General features: G+C 38.2%; 1 protein-coding gene and 1 long non-coding RNA gene across 2 annotated transcripts; one reads left to right on the top strand and one right to left on the bottom strand.

Moving 5' to 3' along the window:
• Positions 1 to 299: 299 nt before the first annotated feature.
• LOC130013535 (uncharacterized) lies at positions 300 to 1,733 on the bottom strand. The gene is made up of 4 exons (XR_008788719.1): positions 1,687 to 1,733; positions 1,417 to 1,497; positions 1,045 to 1,146; positions 300 to 455 (listed from the first exon to the last, which is right to left on the bottom strand). It is a non-coding gene; the product is annotated as an uncharacterized LOC130013535 (long non-coding RNA).
• A 6,140-nt stretch (positions 1,734 to 7,873) lies between these two features.
• LOC126828231 (N-acylethanolamine-hydrolyzing acid amidase) lies at positions 7,874 to 16,820 on the top strand. Its single transcript, XM_050557890.2, has 9 exons — positions 7,874 to 8,289; positions 10,239 to 10,333; positions 10,700 to 10,896; positions 11,643 to 11,733; positions 12,290 to 12,369; positions 12,846 to 13,018; positions 13,285 to 13,347; positions 14,589 to 14,684; positions 16,643 to 16,820. The coding sequence occupies exons 1-9, from the start codon at positions 8,084 to 8,086 to the stop codon at positions 16,725 to 16,727; spliced, it is 1,086 nt and encodes a 361-aa protein (XP_050413847.1). The 5' UTR covers positions 7,874 to 8,083; the 3' UTR covers positions 16,728 to 16,820.
• Positions 16,821 to 25,290: the final 8,470 nt, after the last annotated feature.

Genomic DNA, 25,290 nt, shown 5'->3' with positions numbered 1-25,290 from the left:
CGCAGAGCATTACACAGAATTCATTCAGTTATTGGAATTTCGATTCCAAAGCTTACTATTCGTTTATCAAAGTGGTATTTTTTTAGTAGAAATAGATGGCAAGATGGCGGCTCTTCCGGATGTCACATAGAAGTTTACAACTTTGATGCCAATACTGTGAGATGTTTCCAGAACGATAAAGCAAGAGCAATAACTAACTAATGGCAGAATAAATAAATAACATTTTATTAATATCATAATTTAATTAGCCGTGGTAGCTGTGGCTGTCATGGCAGGTTGGTATTTGTAATTTATATTATGATTTAATTGGTAGCTTGGTATTTGTAATCCAAAGTATAGACAGTTTTTCTTATACATTCTGCAGCTTCCAAGGGATCATGGAATTGAGACAAGGCCTGGAATCCACTTTCTTTATGAGTTCCTTGGTGGTCGTTGATCATTTTTACGATTTCATCCTGGAAGACAAGTTATACATTGTAGATAAATTAACCAGCATGTAAATACAAATCTTGAAAGAGGGAATTACACAAAATGTAAATGAACTGTGAAGAACAACATTTGTGTGAGGAATTGAATTGTTGATGAAGGATAAACGTGTGAACCAAGATTACTTATGTACCTTGTTGTTTAAATAAAAAACAGTTATAATCTACTGGGCGTGGTCAGTTAAACACAGCTACAAGATTTAATCATAAAAGTTATAAGCAAGTCAATTAATTGGTTATCACTTTCTTTGTATGTTGTATTTTGTAATATTAGATAGGTAAGGGTGACTTCCCGTGTTGGCATTTTCGTCAATTTAGGAGGGTTTATTTATGGCAAAAATTATGACAAGAGAGTGTTTGAAAATTGTATAAAATGTTAAATCAACCTGTTTCCTTGTTAGGAAATGAAATGAAATGGGGTTTAACTTCCTACTGTTCTGCTCCGAACTGGGCTTCCTTGTTAGGGCAATTTAGTGACGATGTTCACATTAAAATCAACTGAAGTTGGATATGTATATCATGTGGGAGTATGCATTGTACATAGGTAATATAACCTTACTTCAATCTGGTTTCTCTTGGCTTTATCAGCGACAACGGCATCCCATGCATCAGGGGCGTCTACCAAGTAACAATGACGGCTGTCACGCACCAAAAACAAGTTCTGAAATATTACATATTGTTTTGTTTTTTTATATGTTGTATTCAAAATGTTCTGAAATATAACTTATTAATGAATGTCATCTATTGGTTGCTCTTTATATCTGATTTTGGTGCAGACAGTTTGTGAAGTTTCACTTAAGCAATGATCGGCTATTCAAATATGTATTAAAATCAAAAACAAAACTTCCCAAAAAATCATTCATATCTATCTACTATATCTTGTAGACATTGTAACATGTCTGTATTTTACATTATTTTACTGTATACTTACGTGTCGGCTGTGATATTCAAAGGTGTAACCGTCATGTCTATCACTGTGTAGTCCATTCCAGAATGGGAAATGGAATTGGGCCTGCAATTACAAAACAAACAAATTAATAATACCTTTTTTTTCAATTGAAGTGACTTTGTTTAATTTTCGTTTAAACTAGTATTAATCAAACATGAGCCGTGTGTTAATTGACCAATTTTAAAATGTTAGTTCTATGGATAGTAATAAAAGAAGTTTTATAATGAAAATCTTTAAAAATAAATTACTTACACAGGTAAGGGCAAGAAGTGTACAGGCAATAAGAGCTCTCATGATGATGTCTCTGCGTATGACTAAAAAGTGTAGAATCTATTGACAAAGATTGCTTTATAAGCCTGACAAATCTGAGAAGAGCGTTCTAGTGGACCACCATATGTTGTCCATCTCGAAAGTTTGGAAGATAAAGAATGCCGAATATATTGGTAGCTTAACAGCTGGATCTATATCATTGGTTTTTTTTCTATTCTCCAGCCCAAACTGGTCTTTATTGTACTAGTAATGCGTCGATTCGGATGTCGATTTAAACAAGCGGTTGCCAAGAAATAAACACCCAGTATCAACTCATTGTTCAAATGCTTCACATCGAATATGTAAAAGATCCGTTTGGAACTTTGGCCTCTATTGCTTTCACAAGGTCTTTGGAAAGGGCGTAACTACGGAAGGTCACGAACCGCTAAATATTAATAAGGTACGTTTTCGCATGGCACCAATACTTTACACCAAATTTAAAATAAACATCATACGATTCTTCTCTGAAGGACAGAGAATGGTGAGAATCGATAGGATGCATGCCTTCATGTTCCAAATTCATCATACTACAAATAAGCTTTGGCCATAGTCCAAGAGGTTGCGGTCTGATACGCATTTAAGATCGTATGATCGTATGATATATATATATATATATATATATATATCATATTGTTAAGTTTCTTCTGAATCGGACACACATTGTGTCCCCATGTCAAAATTTGAATAAAGGTCGGGTTGGTTCGATGCGCACCAAAATCCAAGTCATTCAGGACCTTCTCACCATTACAGGCCCGTAGCTAGCCCAACAATTTGGGGGGGGGGGGCAAGGGATTCTGGGGGCACTTGATGGTCCACGACAAACGGCACCGTTGACGCGTCTTCCTTCGAAGAAGAGTCTAGGACATTATAAAATTTTGAAGGAAGGAATACGACTTTAGCATACCTATAATAATTTGAGAAAAACGAAAAGTTCGGAATCGGGTTAAAGTGCGACTTGTTTGAATTGTGAAGATTACCACGCCATTTTGGGCGCCTAACCAATCTCCCTCGGCATTATGGGCACCCCGACAATTATAATATGGAGGCCCATGATGTCGTCGTGGAATGCCCACCAATCTCGGCATTATTGGCGCCCCTCCGGAATGGGGCACCCCACAAATCATGCCCCATTGATCAAGTCGTGGGTGCCCAGCCAATCTCACTCGGCATTATGCATTATGTAAGGCCTGAAATCATATATTGTCATTATAAGGCGTCCCACCAATAATGTCATTATAGGCGCCCCTCCGGGATAAGGCACCTCACAGATCACACCATTTTGCGCGCCCCATCAATCACTTTGTGGTGTTAATCGTGTGATTCGTTAAAGGGGCGCCTCACCAAAGTCACTCGGCTTTATGGAGCGCCCATACTGATATTGGTCGTTGGCTTTCGTATTGCGTTCAATGGAAAGGGCACCGAAAGGCCATCGGGCCGCCGATTGTTTACAGGGGGGCATTAACACATATTTTAAGTTTTATCTAAATCATACAAAGACCGTGGGCTAAAGAGTGTCAATAACCTTTGTATGTGTATCAATGCTCTGCGATTATTTGAAAAATGGGGTGGTGCAATTTCAACGAAAATCGAACTCATCCGTTATTGTAGTGTAATAAGGGTCCACAACTATGTACGCTTTTTTCGTACAATTATAAGCAATGATCCATGAAGTTACTATCGGATATGTGTCAAAATCGGAACAATCCGAGATCTTTGAGGTATTAATAGAATATATTAACGTCTCTCAATGTATTAATTTCTAATTAACAGTGATGTAATTCAATTCCCTAAAAAAACTTTTCAAAGTTTTCTGTTTTAAAAAGGTAGGTTCTCAGCTGGTAAAGAAGGAAAATTTCATAGTCATGTTGGTGATTGGGGTGGCAGACCCGTGATGTTGATTGGGAATTCATTCATATCTATCTACTATATATATCTTGTTGACATTGTTACATATCATGTCTGTATTTTACATTATTTTACTGCATACTTACGTGTCGGCTGTGATATGCAAAGGTATAACCGTCATATCTATCACTGTGTAATTCATTCCAGAATGGAAAATGGGATTCGGTCTTCAATTACAAAACAAACAAGTTAATGCTTTCATTAATTTAATTAATTTTATTCCCTGAGTAGTTTTTGTTTATATATTCATATATTATATAGGTTTAGTTATAGGATATGAGTTTTAATGATCTATTATTTAAACAACAATTTACACAGGGTACAGACAATAACTCGAAAGTGAAGAATCTATGTGAAGAAAATGGCTTGAAACTTTAACCATTCTGATAAGTGAGTCATCAGGACTACCATATGTTGTCCATGCCACATGTCATTGAAGATAAACACTGACCAAATTCCCACCAGTGTCTAATCAACTTCTTTAAATCTACGTCGCATATATTGTCCACTGCATTGAAGGACGATTGGTGACTACCGATGCTGATTATATCCTATGATATATCAGACTAATTCTGTATGGATTCCATAGATTATGTCCTTCTCTGGTCTGGAGCATGCAGATTTGACTCTGATTTCTTAGACTACCCCATTTTCCAAATGGCACATCTTTCAACACAATCAGTTGATTGAGACTTCACACGAGGGTTCTATTGTTGCAATAACCCACAAAGATAGCCTTTGTGAAATAGTGTGATTTGGAAAGAGAACATCGGAAATAATAAATGTAAATATATAGGTAATTGATGGCGTGTATGTAAAGATAATCAAAAGAACTGAACTGCTAGCGTCAACTGTTCCTTTGATATCTTAAATGGAAAATTTATGGTATTGTGCATAAAAAACAAATCTTAATTTTTATGACCACTCGACGAGCCGTAGTTCTTAGCCGATTTTGTTCAAATTTGGCATGCTTATTCTTTCATAGTGGGGATAGCACATGTCCAGAGGCAGTACCACGTAATGTTTGAACCGTGAACTCTCTACATGTCGTAATGTAGCATTATGTAGCACTAATCAAAAGTGCCCCGATGTTATGGCCGACACTCGTAACCATTTTTCAGTCTATTATTTATGGATGGTTAAATGTCATAGCTTATTAAGTACAACATCACCGTTTATTTAGTGACTATGAATGTGCGAAACTGATTTAAGGCTTGGTATATATACTATTCAAAAAAAGTAGGGGATATTTGATTTTTAAGTGTTATTAAAGTCACCTAATGAAACTGACGAAGAAACAAATGACAAAATGAAATGAAGTTCACATTCATCGATTTATTCCAAATGATCGTTAGACTAAGTAAGGCACAGACTGACCATTATAAGGGTAAAATGATACCCGGGGTCAAACAGCTAAGTTACCACAGCATCACAACCAAGTCAGTAACGGGTAAATCCTCCTCTGTTTGCCAAACAAGCATTGATCCGACGTGGCATACTCCTAATGAGACGTCTAAGGTCATTTTGGTCCAGATTGTCCCATTCCTGTTGCAACGCAGCAGCAAGTTCTTGGACATTGGCAGGACGTTGTTGACGTTGACGTAACCTCTGTCCAAGCATGTCCCAGACATGCTCGATGGGGGAGAGGTCGGGACTCAGTGCTGGCCAAGGTAATGTGGTGATGTTCTGTTGTTGGAGGTAACCTGTAACGATCCTGGCCCTGTGACATCTTGCGTTGTCATCCTGGAAGATGAAACGGCGGCCATGACGTCGTGCGAACGGCACAACATGGACTGCCAAGATGTTGTCCCGGTAGTACTGGCCTGTAACACGCCCTGCAATAACATGTAAAGCCGTTCTTCCAGCAACAGTGATGCCTCCCCACACCATAACAGAACCACCCCCAAATCGATCATGTCTGATGACGTTAACGTCTTGGAAGCGCTCGTTTCGACGACGCCACACCCTCCTACGTCTGTCCAAAAAATCAACAGTGAACCTTGACTCATCTGAAAACATCACATTGCTCCAGCGTCGATTATCCCAGTGTTGACGATCCCTACACCAACGACGTCTTGCCTGAATGTGATGATCTCTCAAACAAGGGATCACGCGAGGACGTCGGGCGCGAAGGTGACCCCTATGCAGTCGATTCCGAATCGTCTGGCCACTCACTCTCACACCAGTGTCTGTTTGAAGACGAGCGCTGATCTGATTTGCTGTGATGACACGATTTCTCAAGGCCAAGGTACGGATAAATCGATCCTGGGCTTGAGTTGTCGCCCTTGGTCGACCTGAGCGTGGTCTGTCCTGTACAGATTGTGTATCACGGTATCTGGACCATAGCCTGCTTATGACAGACTGAGAAACATTCATCGTCCGCGCCACAACCGCCTGTGTTGTGCCGATCTGTAGCATGCCAAGGGCACGTAACCTTTCATTTTGGGTAAGCCGACGCATATCAAAATTTATTTTCTGGTCACTAAAACAATTAAACTGATGTTTCCACCCTGGAATTCAATGCCACAATGACTGTAACATTCAAAGTCAGAGTCGTGCAAATCTTGGGTTGGACCCCCATGATGATCCCAAGCATCACCTGCATTCCATGCGGTAGCTATTGGTGCGTTTGGGCGTCACATGTAACTGGAAATGTTTCTTCTGTTAGGTTCTATAGTGACTTTTTTCGTAGTCATTTGCAAATTTTAGTATTATGCCCCCAAAATCAAATATCCCCTACTTTTTTTGAATAGTATATATAAATATTGTGGTGTAATTGTCAAGATATCTGGAGATATTTATTTATGGTGAGGCACGCTAAAAATATGTAGCAGAGACGAGAGTATGCGTCACACGTTGGGTGTGGGGAGCTTTTCGATAGAGTGCCTTTCCACATCTAACCAACGACTCATAGCACTGCATATCACTACATATTTGATTTGGGTGCCGAACTGCATAGTGCTACATATTACATTTGGTGTTCGTGACTCAGGACCCTCGCGTATTTCGCCGAACATAAGTGATTAGAAATTACAGTAAAAACAGAAACGATTGAATGTAATTCCCCTCAACTGTTTGATTAATTAAAAGTGTATTAATTTGAGAGAAGTCTGACATTTACGACTTTTACTAATCTATAACACAGACGTAACAAAAGGGGGGAAATGATTTATCTAGGACTATCAGTCACCACAAATAAAACGACCGAAGGCCGAATTATTATCTGGAGGAAAGACAATTATGGGTTCAATTTCATATATCGTAGTTCATACAAGTTAAATAATTCTAATTATCCTTCACGTAACCTCTTAATATACAGTTGAAATGAAATGAAATGGGGTTTAACGTCCTACTGTTCTGCTCCTATGCTGGGCTAATGAAGACGGGCATACGCCATACAGTGTGCTATGGGGGAAATTTTGCCCGGGCAGCGGCACTTTCGCCTACTCTTATATCGAATTCCAACTGCCAAGGGATCTTTTACGTGCATTCCAATGTATACACGGGACCTCGGTTTTTCGTCTCATCCGAAGGACTAGACAACTGTCATTGTCAGGCCTTCCGTCCTGCATCACTGACAAGGGGGAACCACGCCGGAAAATATGGATGAACTTTCTCGGCCAATGCAGGGATCGAACACCCGAACTCCAGCGTCTTACCCACTTAGCCACGTGATCCCCCTTAATATACAGTTGATGCCACGTTTTAAAAACCAGAAACAGAAATTTTACCCCCTAATTCCCCTCAAATGTTAAATTAATTAAAAGCGTATTAATTTGAGAGAAACCTGACATTTACGAATTCTACTAATCTCTAACACAGACGTGACAAAAGGGGGGAAATGATTTATCTAGGACTATCAGTCACCACAAATAAGGCCGAATTATTATCAGGAAATGAAATGAAAAAAAATGAGGTTTAACTTCCTACTGTGTGCTATGAGGGTAATTTTGCCCGGACAGCGGCGCTACGGCCTACTCTTAATCGAATTCCAGCTGCCAAGGGATATTATACGTGCACGGCAATGTGTACACGGGACCTCGTTTTTTTGTCACATCCGAACGACTAGACAGCTGTCCTTGTCAGCCTCCGTCCGGCATCACTGACAAGGGGGAACCACGTCGGAAAATCTTGATGAACTTTCTCGGCCAATGCGGGGATCGAACACCCGACCTCCAGTCTAGCGAACCAGCGTCTCACCCACTTGGCCACCGCGGCAACCGTTATCATCAGGAGGAAAGACAATTATGGGTTCAATTCACCCGCCCTCCCATGTATTCAAACTTTATCAACAGCCGGTTTATTTTGAGAGATTAGATATAAAACCATTTATAGATGTCACACGTTGTCATCGGCTCATATTTTGACCCACAGCTGTAAATAAGGTTAAAGCTATTAATAGACTAGATAATATGCAATAAAGTATACAAACCACATGATTCATCACATGACGTTCAAAATGGCGATTCCAAGAGTGATGTTTGTGTTTTTTACACTTGTTAGTGTATGTTATGGCTTTAGCGATAATCCAACAGCACCGCCAGTATTTCAAGTAGATTTAGATCTACAACCATCTGTACGATGGGGTCATATAATCCAGAAATATCATCAAATCGTCAAGGATTCGCATGCTGTTATCAGGTAACAGGGACATAAAACTGAAATAAAATGTGGTTTCGCTCCCTGCTTTTCCGCATCGACGGGAGTGACGGATCATGGCGAGGGCAAAGGGTAAATGCCTCGGGCCAGGGCCCTGGAGGGGCCCGGCGATTTGGTGACAAAAGTGGCTGTTTTTTTCGATGAGTTTTTAATTTATTAGATAGGGCGACCCCAAGAGGCATCGGACATACTCCACAGACGACCATCATTTCAGGTCGAAATTTAATTTAAACAATCGGTCCCGGGTCCTGGAGGGGCCCAGCGATTTGGTGACAAAAGTGGCTTTTTTTTTCGATGAGTTTTAAATTTATTAGGTAGGGCGACCCCAAGGGGCATCGGATATACTCCACAGGCCACCATTTCAGGTCGAAATTTGTTGCGTGTAAGGGGCAGTGGCGTGCAGAGATGGTGGCAGAGCGGTCACATATCTTAGCGGTGGAGGGCGGCGGTGTTTGTGTGTGTGGGGGGGGGGGGGCTTACAATCAAAGTCAAAGATTGAAAGTAAGATTAAATTTTATTTCATGTTAGCTTTATCGTAGGCCTACCAGCTGTTGTATATTTACTTTGAATAAAAAATTTATTTTTACATATACTGAGCGCCATGGAAAACGCATCACTTAGTTTTTCGTATAACAAAATGATCCTGTAAACATATCTTATTTATTTTGCTTCTTATTGTGAACAATATTCAAATGGGAACACATCGATAACAACACATTTGTACACTTATGGATGTTTAATCTGTAAATAACGGTACAAAGTCAGAGGGGTCAAAACCAAAAGTACTATACAGATGTCAGTAATGCGTGTTTCCTCCACGGGCCATCATCACGGTGGGCTACATCATTAACGCGACCCCTGCAAATGTGTAGGGCGGTCCGGTGATGAAATGTGAAGCCTCTCCACACCATCACACGTCCCCCACCCCATCCAATCGTTTCGAAGACGCAGCAGTCTGCAAGACGTTCCCCAAGACGTCTCCACACACGTTGACGGCCATCAGCGTGAAAAAGATGAAAGCGACTCTCATCACTGAAGAGCACACTTTGCCAGTCTACTCTTCTCCATGTCTGGTGTCCTTGAGCCCATATCAAACGCCGCTGACGGTCGTCTTACTTCTCTTAGACGACGTCTTACGGTGTTGGCTCTTACTGGTCCTTGTCTTCCGACGACTGCTGCACCTGTTCGCGTCGCTGGGCGGAATCTGTCACGCAGACGAGTGAACCGGATGTAGCGGTCTTGAGCCTGGGTTGTAACGCGTTGTGGACCAGGACGTTGACGGTCACGTGTTGATCAGGTAACTCGAACACGTTCCACCAACCTTACAATAGTGGACTGATGATAATTGAAGTGTCTGGCAATAGCACGTGTAGACATGCCAGCCCTGTCAATTCCGATGGCTTCATTCCGTTGATTTTCAGTAAGTCTCGGCATCTCTAGTTCGATTCCTTCACACGTCCAACAACAAATTACGACAGATTGACGACAGATTGACGTTTCACAGTTCATGTACTGCACTTTAAGTTGAAAACATGCTTTTAAAGGGCTCACACACAATGCTGCACGTGAATATTGGTTTTTTTTATGTGCATCTCGTGCAATTTTTTTTTGCACACGGACCGATATTTTTTGCGTTTGGGAGCATTGTGTGAAACAATAGTTCATAGTATTGCATAATATTATACATATACAAAACCACCTAGTAATAAAATATTTGGGAAAAAAAAGTGATGCGTTTTCCATGGCGCTCAGTATATTTAAAATGTCTTCTTTTTTCACATTTCCCAATACTGGGTCCAATACTTCAGTCTTTAGGGCATACAATCAAAGAGTTGGCCCGGGGCATCAATAAACCTTTGCCTGCCTCTGATAAGGGGGTATTGAGGGTTTTTTTGTTTGCTTTTAAATTATATATTACAATCTATTTGTAGAAGTAAAGTACCAGAAAAACTAATTCCAATTGCAGAATTTATAGCTGCTGATTTTGACAATTTACTGGAGCAACCATACGCTGATGAACTCAGAGGTAAGGTTGTTTTGTGCACATTCATGTGTATAAATTATCTGATTTAAAACAATAGTCGTCTTTATACTGTTCATAATCCTTACACAATCATAATACATGTATCTAAAAACCATCATTTTTGAATAACCCTGTGGGTGGAAATATTTTTAAAGACGCGTGTTGAATAACGGAATGACGAGTGGTAGAAAATTGGAAAGATATACATGAAGTGGGGTTTCACGTCCTCCTTTTTTGCGCCAACCGGGATAACAATGACGGTTACGTATAAACCATGCAGTGTGCTATGGAGGAGAAATTCTTCCCAGACAGCGGCGAGAGGACCTACGCCTACCCTTTTCTTTCAAACGTGACGGGATTATATTTCAGGTATTGCTTTAACGGCCAACATGTCACTGGGCGATATTGTATTAACCAATCTCGTTTATGATATATCAGCTTTCTGTACCAGTATAACAATGCAGGATGCCCATGGCCAAATTTGGCATGCCCGAAACCTTGACTACAGCTTTACGGATATACTAAGAAATTTGACAGTCAGAATTGATTTCATGAAGAACAAACAGGTAACAAAATAGATTATAAATATCTATAACCAAAAATCTGAAGCCAGTTACCCTGCACACCCACTCATATAGAGGGTTTACTAAATAGAGGATATTTGTCGTTTTAGAGTGAATAACATATTTTATTTCATCGAATAGCAAGAAAACTTATATTTTCAGCATTCGTGAAAATATAAACGTTTTCTTGCTTAGAGATGAAATAAAATATGTTATTCACGACAAAACGACAAATGTTCTATTTATTTTATGATTTTACAATCATTTTAGGTAAAAACAACATGGACTACTGCTAGCCAGTGGAATAACACTTTTATTTCACTGATAAAACGCGGTATTCCACTACTGTTCATAAAATAAAGTCTCTTATTTACCACTGTATTGTCATCCCAATTGTCAGGCAGTGTGTGTACTGCTCAACAGCTGGTTAACGGGGAGGGGGGGTTGAGAAGAGCCAAAGTGCTGCTTCACACAGGCCTTTGGGAAATTTCAAACTCTCATATCATTAACGCCAACAGCCACAAACTGAAGAGTAAGCTTCCATCATTTTTATACCAAATCTGCTATTTTTAAATGAAACGATTCAGTCCCCATTCAAATGCTATGTGACTATTTTGTTTGTATATGTCGATTACTTTATATAAATAAATTACTTTTACAGTATCTTTGGCTGGGTATTAATTGGGTGTATAGGGTTTGGTATTATTGTTAAAGCATCCTATTAATGACAGATATATATTATATTACAGGTATCATATTCAGTAGTAACATATGCTGGTTATGTTGGAGTTTTAACTGGACAAAGACCACATGCATTTGCTATAACTCTGGATGAGAGGGGTGATGTTTATTATAACTCTTTTTACAACATGTATGGCTATATAACTATATATAGAGACACCTGGTTAATGTAAAGAGGCGACGCATATTGTCTACTCCGATGGCTGACTTCCCTCACCCCCACCCCTTCCTACCAACCAACGTGTACTGAATAAGCTTCACCTGTCACTTATTCCTTTATTTTTCTAGACCTTGTCACTGTAGCGTTCAGGATAGAGTTTGACTCCATTTTTGTAGCATCCACGATAAAGCAATAATCTATTCATTAACTGCAAATTTCATAATTAAATACGGTACCAAATACAAACTGAATAGTAACGTTCAGCTTCTTGTCAAAATAGTCATTATGGATATAGTTTAAACCCCCTTCTACTCGTGGACGCTTGAAAATAAAGGTTTTTTTAAGTGAAGTCCAATTCATTAACGAACTGTAAAGTTTTTGTTAATCACTGAACGTTATGATCACTAATTTAATCTTTTGAATTAGCAGATCGCCCCATCATCGAGAGATATAAAATGTATGATATTATTGTTTATTATTTGTGTTGATTTACAGATCAGGGTGCTTGGTATGATAATCTACTAGTAGCTTTATTAGAACGTAAAGTAAAACCAGTCAGTTTTCTTATCAGAGATGTAAGTTAGTAGATTATTTTAGGTAATGGGCCTTCTAGGCACCATGACAATCTTAACGCATGGACATGCTAGGCAGTTGCCCGGGGATCCCACGAGCATAGGGCCCCTATGCTAAATCTATTTATTTTGTGACTTGCTGTACAGCATGATTTTTAATGTGTAAAAACAGATTTTGTTTGAAGTACCAATACAATAAATGTATGTTAAATTTTATCGACTATTTACATTTTATTTGTGAATGGTTGTACAGGTAGGGGTCTCGGTGCACTGCTTTGCCCGGGGAGCTATAATGCTGTTAAGACGGCACCCATAAGAGAAGTATTTAAGGGGAAGTACTCCAAACTGTGTGTGTATATATACATATATCAAACGAAATACCAATTATACAGCACTGTATAACGTGATCATGAATATTAGCATTCACAAAAAATAAATAAGTCGTTTTAGAATTAAACCCTTTTTATTTATATATTTAGACACTGGCACAGGCTAAAGATTTTACAGCAGCTCTTGAAATGATCAATTCTACTGTAACAGCGGCAGAAGGATATTTTATTGTTTCTGGTGCTAATAAAGGCGAAGGGGCGGTTATTACTAAAAATCGAGTTGGTCATAATGATATCTGGAGATTAGATCCCACTAATGGACGGTACAGATAGTTCATTAATTTTAGATTTATTGATTTTCAGATTGATTGTCGGATTGTCGTCTATAGACTAAATCCTTGATTGTCGTCTATAGACAAAAATCCTTGATTGTCGTCTATAGGCAAAATTCTTGATTGCAATTTCTGTGCCCACAGCTATTACTTTATTCGGTTTTTGTTTTCTAAAAAGTAAATATAATTTGTGGTATTGTTTCTTAAGATTTACTGTCAACACCCACAGAATTTTTCATCAATTGTCTTTTTTTCAGGTGGTTTGAGGTAGAAACGAACTATGATCATTGGACTTCACCTCCTGCAAGTGATAACCGACGGTAAGATTTAACAACAGTGTTAAACGACGGTAACATTAATATAACACGATGGTAATTAAAAACAATATAACGTGATGGTAAGATTATACACAGTATTAGACCATGTTAAGATTACAAATATAAAGTGACAGTAAGATTACAAATATTACACTACGGTAAGATAACTACAAATAATAGTAAATACGGCGGTAAGATTAAACTACAACAATATAAAACTACGGTATTTTCAACACTACCACATACGATAAGATTACCATATAAACCTATGGTAAGATAATAATATAAACCTATGGTAAGGTTACAGTATAAACCTACGGTAAGATTGCAATATAAACATGTGTAAAGATTACCGGTACGATTGCAGTATAAACATACGTTAAGATTACAATATAACGGTTAAGATTACAGTATACACCCGCGTTGAGATTACATATAAACCTGTGTTGAGGTTACAATATAAACCCACGGTAAGATTACAATAATAACCTAGGTAAGATTTCAATATAGACCTGAATTTAAGTTACAATACACGGTAAGATTACTATAAACATGCGTTATGACTACAATATGAACCTTCGCTAAGGTAAACATACGGTAAGATAACACTTCTACAGTGGTAAGATTACAATATAAACCTGCGTTAAGATTATAATATAAACCTACGGTGAGATTACAATAATAACCAATGGTAAGATTGCAATATAAACCTGCGTTAATATAATATAAGCCCGCGTTAAGATTGCAATATAAATATGTGTTAAGATTACAATATAAACCTACTTCAAAAGAGGTAAGGTATCATTGTTTGTGTTAGTAAACAGGCCATTTAGATAGACAAACAGTGGACGAAGGATGCAACCCTGGATCTGTCCTTGGATTTTTGTACAGATCGGCCTTTAAAGTGGCAAGGGCAGTCAACCTTAATTTCGGACTATGTGACTCGGTGATTTTGTGTCCGATTAAACCAGCTAATGTTGCTTGTTGTGGAAGTGATGACGGGCGATTAAACATGCACTCGTACTCATTTTAGGATGAACTGAGGTTTTTTTTTCCGTCACCGGTGAAAACTCCCAATATTATATACACCACCTTAATCTTCATCGTGTACCTTCATGGTATCAAGCCGCCACCATCATTCCCAATCCACCACGATTACCAATAATATCGACTACAAGTAATTCCTTCAATTAAGATATTTTGTGCAGTACACTTTGAATATAATTTCTTTCTGACTGTTTCAGAGCACCTGCAATTAAGTCAATGAACTCCATGGGACAGAACAATATAACTGTTGATAGTTTATTTAATGTTTTATCCACACCTTTAGTATTAAACAAGTAAGAATTTTAAACATTATAAAATGCTTAAGATATTTCTTTTATTAGATGCAATGATACAGTGTAATGCTATATATTCTTTATTAAATCTTTACATGAAAGGGTGCATCGCTCTATTCTGTGGGACGAAAATTGGTCTAAAAGCACATATTAATGTAATATGAATGTGTATATAAAGTAATTTATATTCATTTTAAAAAAAAATATTGTAAATTCCAATCCATTACGTTTGATGAAATGCGTGAACAGTTAAAATTGAACGACAGTCGTTTACGCCTGCTTAGTCCATTAATTCTACACTTTATTTAAATTATACTTTTGTCATTTGTGAATCAGCCATTACTAATGATTTCCACATTGTCTTATAGGATGTTTTTTTCTTTTTTCGGGGGGTTGATTTGCCGAATGGTTATCGCGTGCACGCAGTATCATAAGGTCTGTCATTGAGTCCACTAGCGTGGTTTCGATTCCCGGTTGTACGTGACCAGGAGTAGGGTCGCCTGTCCAATCTCGTGGGGTTTCTCCGGGTCCTCCGGTTTCCTCCCACTTCTAAAGACCCCTACGCGCAAGCGAATTATTGAAATAAAAGTGAACCATATGTTAGTCCCGAAATGACCTAGTTTGTGTCGAGTGGACGTTAAACCTCATTTTTCTCTCTCTTTTCTTTGTTCAATTCAAATAGCGCCCGAGACCATGGAATACACACTCGTGTAGTGATTATAAAATGTTTATTATGTGTTAAATATTGAACAGTAGGATCCCATTTTTTCTCGACAAGATAACAATATTAAATGAAATGGACCAATATTGAACTCTAATTCGTGTTTTTAATTTCGAATATTATGGAAAATATTGAGTTAGAGGTTTAGCTCCCTCAATTTCCAGTGTACCCGACAAATTTTCTCACGGTGATATAGATGTTCGTATGTGGTTCAGCAGTCAAAATCAAATCTTTGGCGCGGAGGAGTTATTAGCACTAATTGACAGTCACACACTTGGCTTAATGACGCTCATCGATGAACAGTTAATAAGTAAAGCCTATGCAGTTTGCGACTTTATAGAGATAACGGGAACCTAGCTATGAGAGCGTAGCTATAGACAAATATTGACAATAAACCCCAACTCTGCTGGCGGCTTATTATGGTAGGGTGCCCCGTGCAGCCAAACTTTTCTCTACAGAAAGTTGAACTTGACACGGCAAATGTGCACGCTTCAGTGGCTTGTCTCGAAGTGATTTCTGGCTAGTCACGTGATGCTATAACCCTCGGAACAAGTGAAATTCTCTACACATCTATCAACTATTACAACTGTAAAATATCTATTGTTGCCGATTCTGAATAGCAGTAATATTTAACTTTTTGGTTGTTACAGCAGCTTTAGAAATTACGTTCGTTTTATTTTTTAAATTGCTTTATCATTAACTATACCGTTAGGAACGGCATCTTTTGGTTTAGTACAAATAATTTCTTGTTGAGTTGCCTAACGACTAACGTACGTGTTTCTAAATTCAATTTCTTGTTCCAGCTTTCTGTTATGTTTCGTAGTCTTGATTATCACGGCCTGTCAATCAGACGGAGAATGGTCGGTAGACTCGTTAAGCGAGGCTAATTTCAAAACGAGGGCACCTAACCTATTTTTTTTATTCAAAAGTGCCAGGGTATTATGACCGACACACGTAACCATCAGTCTATTATTTATTGATGGTTAAATGGTCATAGCTTATTAAGTACAACATGACCGTTTATTTAGTGACTATAACTGTGCGAAACTGATTTAAGGCTTGGTGTATATATATATAAATATTGTGGTGTAATTGTCGAGATATTTGGAGATATTTAATTATGGTAGGGCACCCTAATTATGGTTCTTGCGGGAGACACAAACCTCTATTAATATATGCAATAGTGTTTTTACTGTCTTTTTGATGTCCAATAAAATCTCGATAACTTCATTTTCAGAAAGACTACATACTCGGTTGTTATGTCACCAGCCCAACCAGAATTGATGAAAGTTTTGGTTCGTCATCCAACAACCAAAAACTAAAATCAACTATATCCAGTTATCGATTTTTTCTTAATTACAAAATGTTACGGGTTCAACAAATTGTACAGATTATTAAAATTATATTTAAATATTTTAATATTGCTTCCATTGTTTTGTTGGTTTTACGATGGTGCAGTAGCGCCCATTTAGTGTGGGCACGTATCGTCTTTAATTACATGCGTCTGTCCACCCGATCCGCCTATTATTAGCCTGCTAGTATCAGCAAATTGTTAGTAATTTTATCACGCTTGTTGCAGCGTCAAGGGCAGAATCTGAGCCTCTGGGGGTTGTTGTTAGCCGCTACAGTATAGCAATCTACATGTCTACATATAGAAATTACCAGCAAGGGCCGTATAGTTTTGTTGTTTTTTTTTTCAATAAATAAATCGGGACTTGGAAATCTAATTTTATTCCCATTCTGGTTATTAGCGAAATGCGGACTTCTTTAATAATAAATAACTAAATTACCTGTCGATCTCAGTTGTTATACCCATATTTTACGACGTCTAAAATATTCATGAATAATGCTAAATTAGGGATTTTTTTGTAAGTAGCTTTGCTGCAAGTATTCCTGTCTTCAGGTTATTGCATGCAAGTAATTATGCGGTTAGAAGCGAGGCCTGATTTTAACATAGAAGTGGTATGCTCTATACTGTTTATTCCCACGAAGGCGCAGTTATTGGCCGTAACGGATTAAACGAAGTCATTTTCGACGACTTCGTGGGAATCCAGCTCCTAGGGATTAAAATGGATTAAAAACGTAACAATGGTGTTATAGATTGTTATGATAAGAATTTACACTTTCATAATCCCCAATGCAACTAATTAACCAACATTTTAGCATCATTTTTGGCATAAGAAATAAAAACATAACTACACTATAACAAAAATTAATTTCATTTCGCCAAATAAGACGCCCTGTCTAAATAATCGACTAAAGTCAATTCCTCTTCCTCGTGTTTCCCATTTAATTCCTGGGGCTGGCTTTGGATTTGAGCATATTTATATCTCTTCCTTGGTGGTTCCTGTCCCCCAGCATACTGAACGATTCTAATCTCATTAATATTTTGTTCTTGTTGTAAAAATGTGATCATTTCAAAAACATTCGGATGGGCTTTTCCAACTAGTTTCTTGATTCTTGCATGCCATCCTTCCAGGGTGTTGTTGGTTCTGTGCTCCTCTGTGTCGTAGTAATCCCAGTGATGAGTTGCAAATTATTCCTCGAACCATTGATTTGTTATGTAGTCGGCCAATTCTGTTACTTTTGGATTGGCTGGCATTTCTGCTATAATGTGAAGGTATGCATCTTCAACCTGCAAGTAAAATAGAATTGGTAAATATATTTGATAACAAATACGAATGTGGTGACCACAGTGGTCAAAACGTTCCACGTCTACTCCAATAAGAGAAGTCGAGAGCCAATACAGCAAGACATAATATAATACACCTAACCTTTCTACTGTTACCAACGGTAGAGTTGCAAACCTCCGTACCACCTTCTGTATTTCTTCATCTTCTCTATATTGCACTTGCAGACCTACATTCTGTGGGTGTGTTCCTTTGATCCTTTGATTGATCTTAAAACTATAGTCTGTTTAAAAGTAGTCACTCAAGAACTGTTCACTAGTGTTCAGCGTTAATGAGCTCTTAATCCCTCTTAATAAAATGTATTAACCAACTAATTAATGACATTTTGAACACAGTTCATGCCGGCGTTATGATTTCAAACATGAATTCAATTCACTATATTAATATAAATAAGATGGTCGATCTGTGTCGAAATTATATTTATTTTAAAATGGCAAACGTTCAGGTTAATATTCGCTTATCTCCAATAATCGAGGTGGCCGATATTTAATACACAATGGTTACAAGTTCAGTATAAAGTCAAGCAGACCAAATGCCGTCCATTGGAAATGTTCAACAAAAACTTGTCCAGCTACTGTAATGCATTTTTATATGTGTAAATCATTTAATGTTATTTAATAAATATTAAATTTGTTAAAATCAATATATTTTTATATGGGTACGCTATTTAATGTTATTTAATAAAAGTTAAATTTGTTTAAATCAATACAGTTTTAGTCTTAAAAAAGATATGGACTATAGTTTATAACACCATTGTTCTAGGATTAACTCTGGATTAGCGGCAAAATTTGACATCAAAGCCTGCCGGCTAAGTGGGAACACCCCATTCTGTGTTCGTCTCCAAATTAAGATTCATATTGAATACTTGGATAATTTGATGATTTTAATCATTAGTTGCCAATTTGGTGAATAAAATTCAGAGTGAACATAAATTCATAAAATCTTTAACACCGTTAATTGGGTCCTAATAACAACATACCTCTCTTCAAACGAAAGCCGACAAGTCGATATCTGCGCCTTCGTGAGAAGGCTTAATTTTGGTCACGCTCTGTAACTGCGCCTTCGCGGGAATACACCCTCTATACTGATACCTTGGTTGAGACAACCCCAGTGGCGAGGGTCACTATTAGTTAACTGAACAGTCAATCTTTATTTCAACCCCATCTCACTCCCGTTGTATCTATGACACTCTTTCCTTGTGCCCCTTATCCATCAAATTATTTAATAATTCACGGCTATCAGTTATGACTTGTTGAAACAAAGGAAATGTATGGGGAAGAGGTAAAATGAATAGGACTCATCCTGTCTTTCAAGATTCTTTGTTCGTTAACATATTTGTTGAGTTTCCTCAGAATGGGACAATTGTAGCCCCTATTGGATGGCCTACAAAATTCACACATATTTCACATTTTGCATAAAAAGCAGGGGCTATAGCTCTAGAATGTAAGATCGGATGCTTACCAAAGTCGAACTCCTCCAAGAACTTTTGATCCTTAACACATAGTTTAAGCTTCACCTCATGAAGGTCGCCTGTCCAACCTCGTGGGTTTTCTCTGGGTCCCCCGGTTTCCTCCCACTGCTAAAGACCCCTACGCGCAAGCGAATAATTGAAATAAAACTGAACCATGTGTTAGTCCCGAAATGACCTGGTTTGTGTCGAGTGGACGTTAAACCCTCCTCTCTCTCTATCTCTCTCTCTCACTTCCTATATGCGCCAATATCGAAAGAAACCGAGATCTTTCGGTTATAATAAACATACATAGTCAGTTTGATCAGGGTGACCCCCCCCCCCCTTAAAAAAACAAAAAAGAAAAGCAGAACCCATACACATTTTATAAAATTCTACAAAGGTCACACAGATTTCAAGAAATTTCAGAAGAAAAAAACCGTGCTATGCTGTATACTGATCCTTGGGTTAAGAGTCCCCCAGTTGCGAGGGTCGCGATTAGTTAACTTTACTGAGCAGTCGAATATTTCATTCCATCTCATTTCCGTTGTATCTAACATTCTGTAGCAGGGGCTAAAGCTCTAGAATGGAAGGATTCATGCGTACCAAAGTGAAACTCACCCAAGAACTTTTGATCCTGAGCACATAGTTTAATTTTCATCTCATGAATTGGACAAATATTGTCGCCTCAGGAAGGTCCACAAACTTCATTCATATTTCACAATTTGCGTAAAAGGCATTTGCCATAACTCCATAATGGAAGGTCCGAAGCGCACCAAACTTGAACTCACCCAAGAACTAGTGATACTTAAAGTAGCTAAGTCCGTAACTCAATATCATCCAAAATCTTCGACATTGAAAACACGAATTTTTTTGCAATTTAAATCAGCATTGGTTGTGGTCTTACCTGGAAAAGATGGGCTTCTGATATCCAATATTTAAGACAAAATAAACATTTTACCATTGGTACACGAATCGTGTACCATAATGCGTTTCAGCGCCATTTGTAACATGGTGCTCAAAGAATGAGGCTAGAAATATTCCACAAGTCATGTCAAACGATGATGCCATATTCTTACTTGGAGCGCATGCGCAATATATACTATCGGTGTTGACTGGAATAACAAGACGCTAGAAACTGTCTTTCGGCTGAGACTTCTGGCGTTTTTCGCCGAACATAACTGATGACAATTCACAGTAAAACGGAAACGATTGAATGTAAAAGAGTTTATATAAATTCATATTACATTATTATATGTGTTGCGACCCATTTGTGCCAATTTCTAGGCCCAAAATATTAGCGATTTCGATCCTTTAAACACTCGTTTTAAGTTTCATCGAAATCGGATAAAAAAAATTGTTACAACCTTGATATTACATACACAGTTAAAAATATTAAGGCAGTTTACACCAGTTCAGGTGGAAACTAGTTGTCAGCAAAATAGGGATAACTCCTAGCCTTTAGTGGTGTAAACCATAGAACTAAATGTATTTAGTTCTATGTGTAAACCGATAACACCCAACTAGTGTAGAACATTACACCAATTCAGGTGGAAACTAGTTGCCACTTCGAGTAGTGTAACCTGCCTGATGCACCCAGACAGTGTAGTGTTACACCCGTGGGTGTAGATTAGGACCCCCAAGGATGGTTTGTAAATTACACTTCCATTTTAATTATTACACAAACGCAGGTGTAATTCGTTTTGTTAGATATTTATTTCAAGTCAACGACTTCTATGTTCAGAAAACTTGAAATTGGCTATCGGTCTCTATGATAATTAGTATAGGGAGGGCGTTTATTTAGCCCCACCCAGATTACATATAGACCGTCGGCTACTTCGCTTCATTTTACAACGACATTAAATTGACAAATACCCATCAGACTGATTCAAATTCAACTGCTGTTAGACAATTTGTATCAATTTACAATGAATATAAACCATATCCTTACAATTTAGCCGAATAATATAGTTTATTCATTTATGCACCTCGCCTGAATTAAGAATTATTAATTAAGATATTGTACTTGGTAATATTTTGGAACATTTACACGTCTTTAAGTGTAGACAAGCTAAAATAAACATTCTAAAATGAGTTAAGTTGTGTTACTAGTGCAACAACACCATATTTTACCCCCCCCCCCCCAAAAAAAAACCACTTAAATTGGAGTACACAAATACTTTTGTAACGCAAGATACGGTGTAAAATTGACACCTTATTCGGAGTAATATTTCCCTAAAATAATTACACCTGTTGGTGTAAATGCTATAAAACGCTTGTAGAGGGGTAGCTCATCTCAAACACCCTTTACCGGCTATAATTACACCTATCTTGGTGTTCAGTACTTCTGAATATCGATTACACTTTTGCAACCAACTAAACGCTGCAAAATTAACGCTGTTCTATGATTTATTCCCCAATAATAGTTGCACCAGTTGGTGTAAATGCAGTATATAACAACGGTAGTGGTGTAGCTTATCCAAAACACCCCTCAGTTACACCTATTCAGGTGTTCAGTAGTCATGGATATCGGTTACACTTGTTAGGTGTAGTTCTTTTAGTTGGTTACCCTTGGAAAGGTATTACATTTTAAAAAACACTTAATTAACACTTGTTATAGTTTTTAATTACACACATTTTTCAAAGTGTACTTTTACATTATTTGCGTAAAGGGCAGCGGCCATTTGATGGGAAGTTTCGGTCCGATTATGGTATAACGGTGATATATTTGAACGATTTTGAAAATAAGATAAAGTTTGCTATCACTAGAGGATCCACAAGCTAAAAACGTGATTTTTCGTACAATCAGGGTCCATAATCCAGAAAGGTATGGTCCGATAAGCGCAAATCGGAAATAAACTGTGACCTCTATAAGTTCCACGACAGGGCGACCTTCGGTTGCACGTATTTCCGTACTCTAGTCGAACTATCTGGGCGACCTTCGGTTATAATTTTTTCATGACTAGTGGTCGGAACTAGAAACCGAACGCCAATGGTCCGGACAATCGTCTGTTAAAAGATGGCTGCTCCCATGGACATGGTAATGTCAATTTATTCTGCTTTAGACCTCGACCATACCCCCCCCCCCAAAAAAAAAACCAACCAAAAACAACCTTAAGCCCAAGGAAGGTCTATATATAATCTCTCCACGGAGGATAATGAATCGCTATGCTATATGATGTTATATTGTTATTAAACAATAATGCTTTCATGAAATTAAACTTGCGCGACTAAAATTCCTTGTAATTTGACTTCACATGTTGCATAACATAAATATTGAAATAATGCGTATTTTTTAGACTTACGTAGATTCAGACATAACATATGAGACAAAAAATATATGCTCATAGAAGTCGAAACCATTGAAAATTCTTTCAAGCTTTCCTAAAATCATATACTCAACAAAAATAGATTCTTTCTAAATATTCTACACTTACGTTTCATCGACACACGCCATCTTGGAACTACTCCGACCATGCCACAGTTCATTATTTTCGGACTATGGTCCGGACTAATTGAAATTCGGATTCAGTTAGTTCAACCATAGTCAAGAAATCACGATAACCGAAGGTCGCCCTGTATGCGAATGACATTTAGTTCAACCTCTGGCCGTGACTAGCCGTACTATGCACGGTCGAGATAGTTCGGTAGTTCAAAGATGGCTGAAAAGACTGACACGTGTGTAGATTTGTCTGAAAAAAGTCATAAAATTGCCAATTGCCAATGCGTTATTTACACCATGAGCCGTGGAATGATTCATTTTACCAGTTAACCCGGATGGAGTCAGCTTTGTAAGAAAATGTTTTAAAGGCATTTTTTCATCCCCATCGTCAAGATATAGTTTTAAAAATGAGAAAATAGCAGAAAATATAGCAGGCGAAACAACTGGCATGGGCGCCGCCATATTGAATAGCCAATGGTCCGGGCCATTTTCATTCGGTTGCTGGTTCAGACTGTAGTCGCGACCACAGTTTACATCCGAAGGTCGGCCTGGGTATTATATGGGTTTTTTACACTATTTGCGTAACGGGGAGCGGCCACTTCAACTTTGAATTTGGTGTAACTGTGGTATATTTGAATGTTTTTTTACAATCAATAACAAGAGCATCGCTAACGCTGCAATATACGTCCACAATCCAGCTTTGATTGATATGGTACTTTTTAAAATGAAGAGAATGAAATATAAAATGGCTGTAATAAGATAAGATAAGATAAGATGTTATGACAAGAGGCAAAGAAGGCTAGGCGTTGGGTTTGGCATGCACCAAAATAAATAGTTGCCGTCTTTACGGTATAAGGAGTAAATATGCAAAGTTCCAAGATGATCCATTCAGAATTGCAGTCTGTAGATGATAAATACGAAACAAAAAAAATAGGGTGTGGCTCTGCCCCTGGGGGTTGAATATGGAACAATATAAATAGGCATCAACCTGTTATTGAAATGACAACATCAATAGTTGCCGTCCTTAGGGTATAAGGAATAAGTATACCAAGTTCCAAGAAAATCCATTCAGTATTGTGGCCTTCGCCCCTGTGGGTCAGGGCATTCACCAAAATCAATAGTTGGCGCCCTTAGACTATAAGGAATACATATGCCAAGTACCAAGTTGATCCATTCAGAATTGCGGCCTGTAAACGATAAACACAAAAATTGGGCGTGGCTCTGCCCCTGGGGGTCGGGCATGCACCAAAAACAATAGGGATCATCTTTAGGGTATAAGGAATAAGTATACAAAGTTTGAAGAAATCGAGTAAGAATTTCGCCCTGTAGGCGCCCTGTAGGCGACCCACAGACACACACACCCACACACACCCAGACAGGGGCGACGGCATAATACGTCCACATTATGAATGTGGACGTATAAACATTGTGCCCCTAGAGGGCCCACAAGCTTAAAGTGTGATTTTTTGTACAATCAGGGGCCATAATCCAAGAAGTTACGGTCCGATATGCGCAAATATCGACAGGAACCGAGATCTTTGGGTTACAAACATACATTGTAAGTTCCATCAAAATCGGATAAAAATTGTGACCTCTAGCGTGTCCACAACCTTAGTATTATTATGCATTATTATATTTGTCCAGTTCAGCATCACAGGAAATCACCACCGCCTGCAGTGCGTTCATTGTAAGGGATTAAAACAAATAAAAACTTCAATGCTGAGTAATTTTACTACCCAGAAATAGCTTGGAAAGCGTCTCCGACGATCTAGACCCCCGGGGGCTTCTGGGGTCTGGACAGCCCCTGGACCCTAACCTAAAGTATTAGGACGGTAGCCCCACCCCAATCAAGAATTGCTTCACCGGCCCTGTTTAACGTCAGCCACAGGAAAGGGACATAACTCATGTATGATTCTGTAAGGATCAGATCACGGTGTTAGCAGATTGTCGTATACATTCCCGAGTTTGAAAAGCGAACGTCCACACCCGCCCTTTCACCCAGAATAGAGCCAATTCACATGCTAAATACGACATGCGGATCGATATTAAGAGTTTTGTAGCATCGAATCTTTGCCAGAGCGACACAACAGGAAACTTCCATTTCGTATCAGAATAAGTACACCAATATAAAAATTTAAAAACAAAGTATGTAATAAAAACTTATGCCTTTTGCATTTAAATTATTTACATTCTGAAATTCTAAATTCACGTCCGCAGTTTCCTAATGATTATGAAATTGAAGGTAACACTCTTGGAGTACTCTGTTCTTCTGAATACTCCCCCAGTTGAGTATCCTTGTAAAGCCT

The sequence above is a fragment of the Patella vulgata genome, chromosome 7, assembly GCF_932274485.2.
Source record: "Patella vulgata chromosome 7, xgPatVulg1.2, whole genome shotgun sequence".
NCBI classification, from domain to species: Eukaryota; Metazoa; Mollusca; class Gastropoda; family Patellidae; genus Patella; species Patella vulgata.
This window is presented reverse-complemented; position numbering and strand designations above follow the sequence as displayed.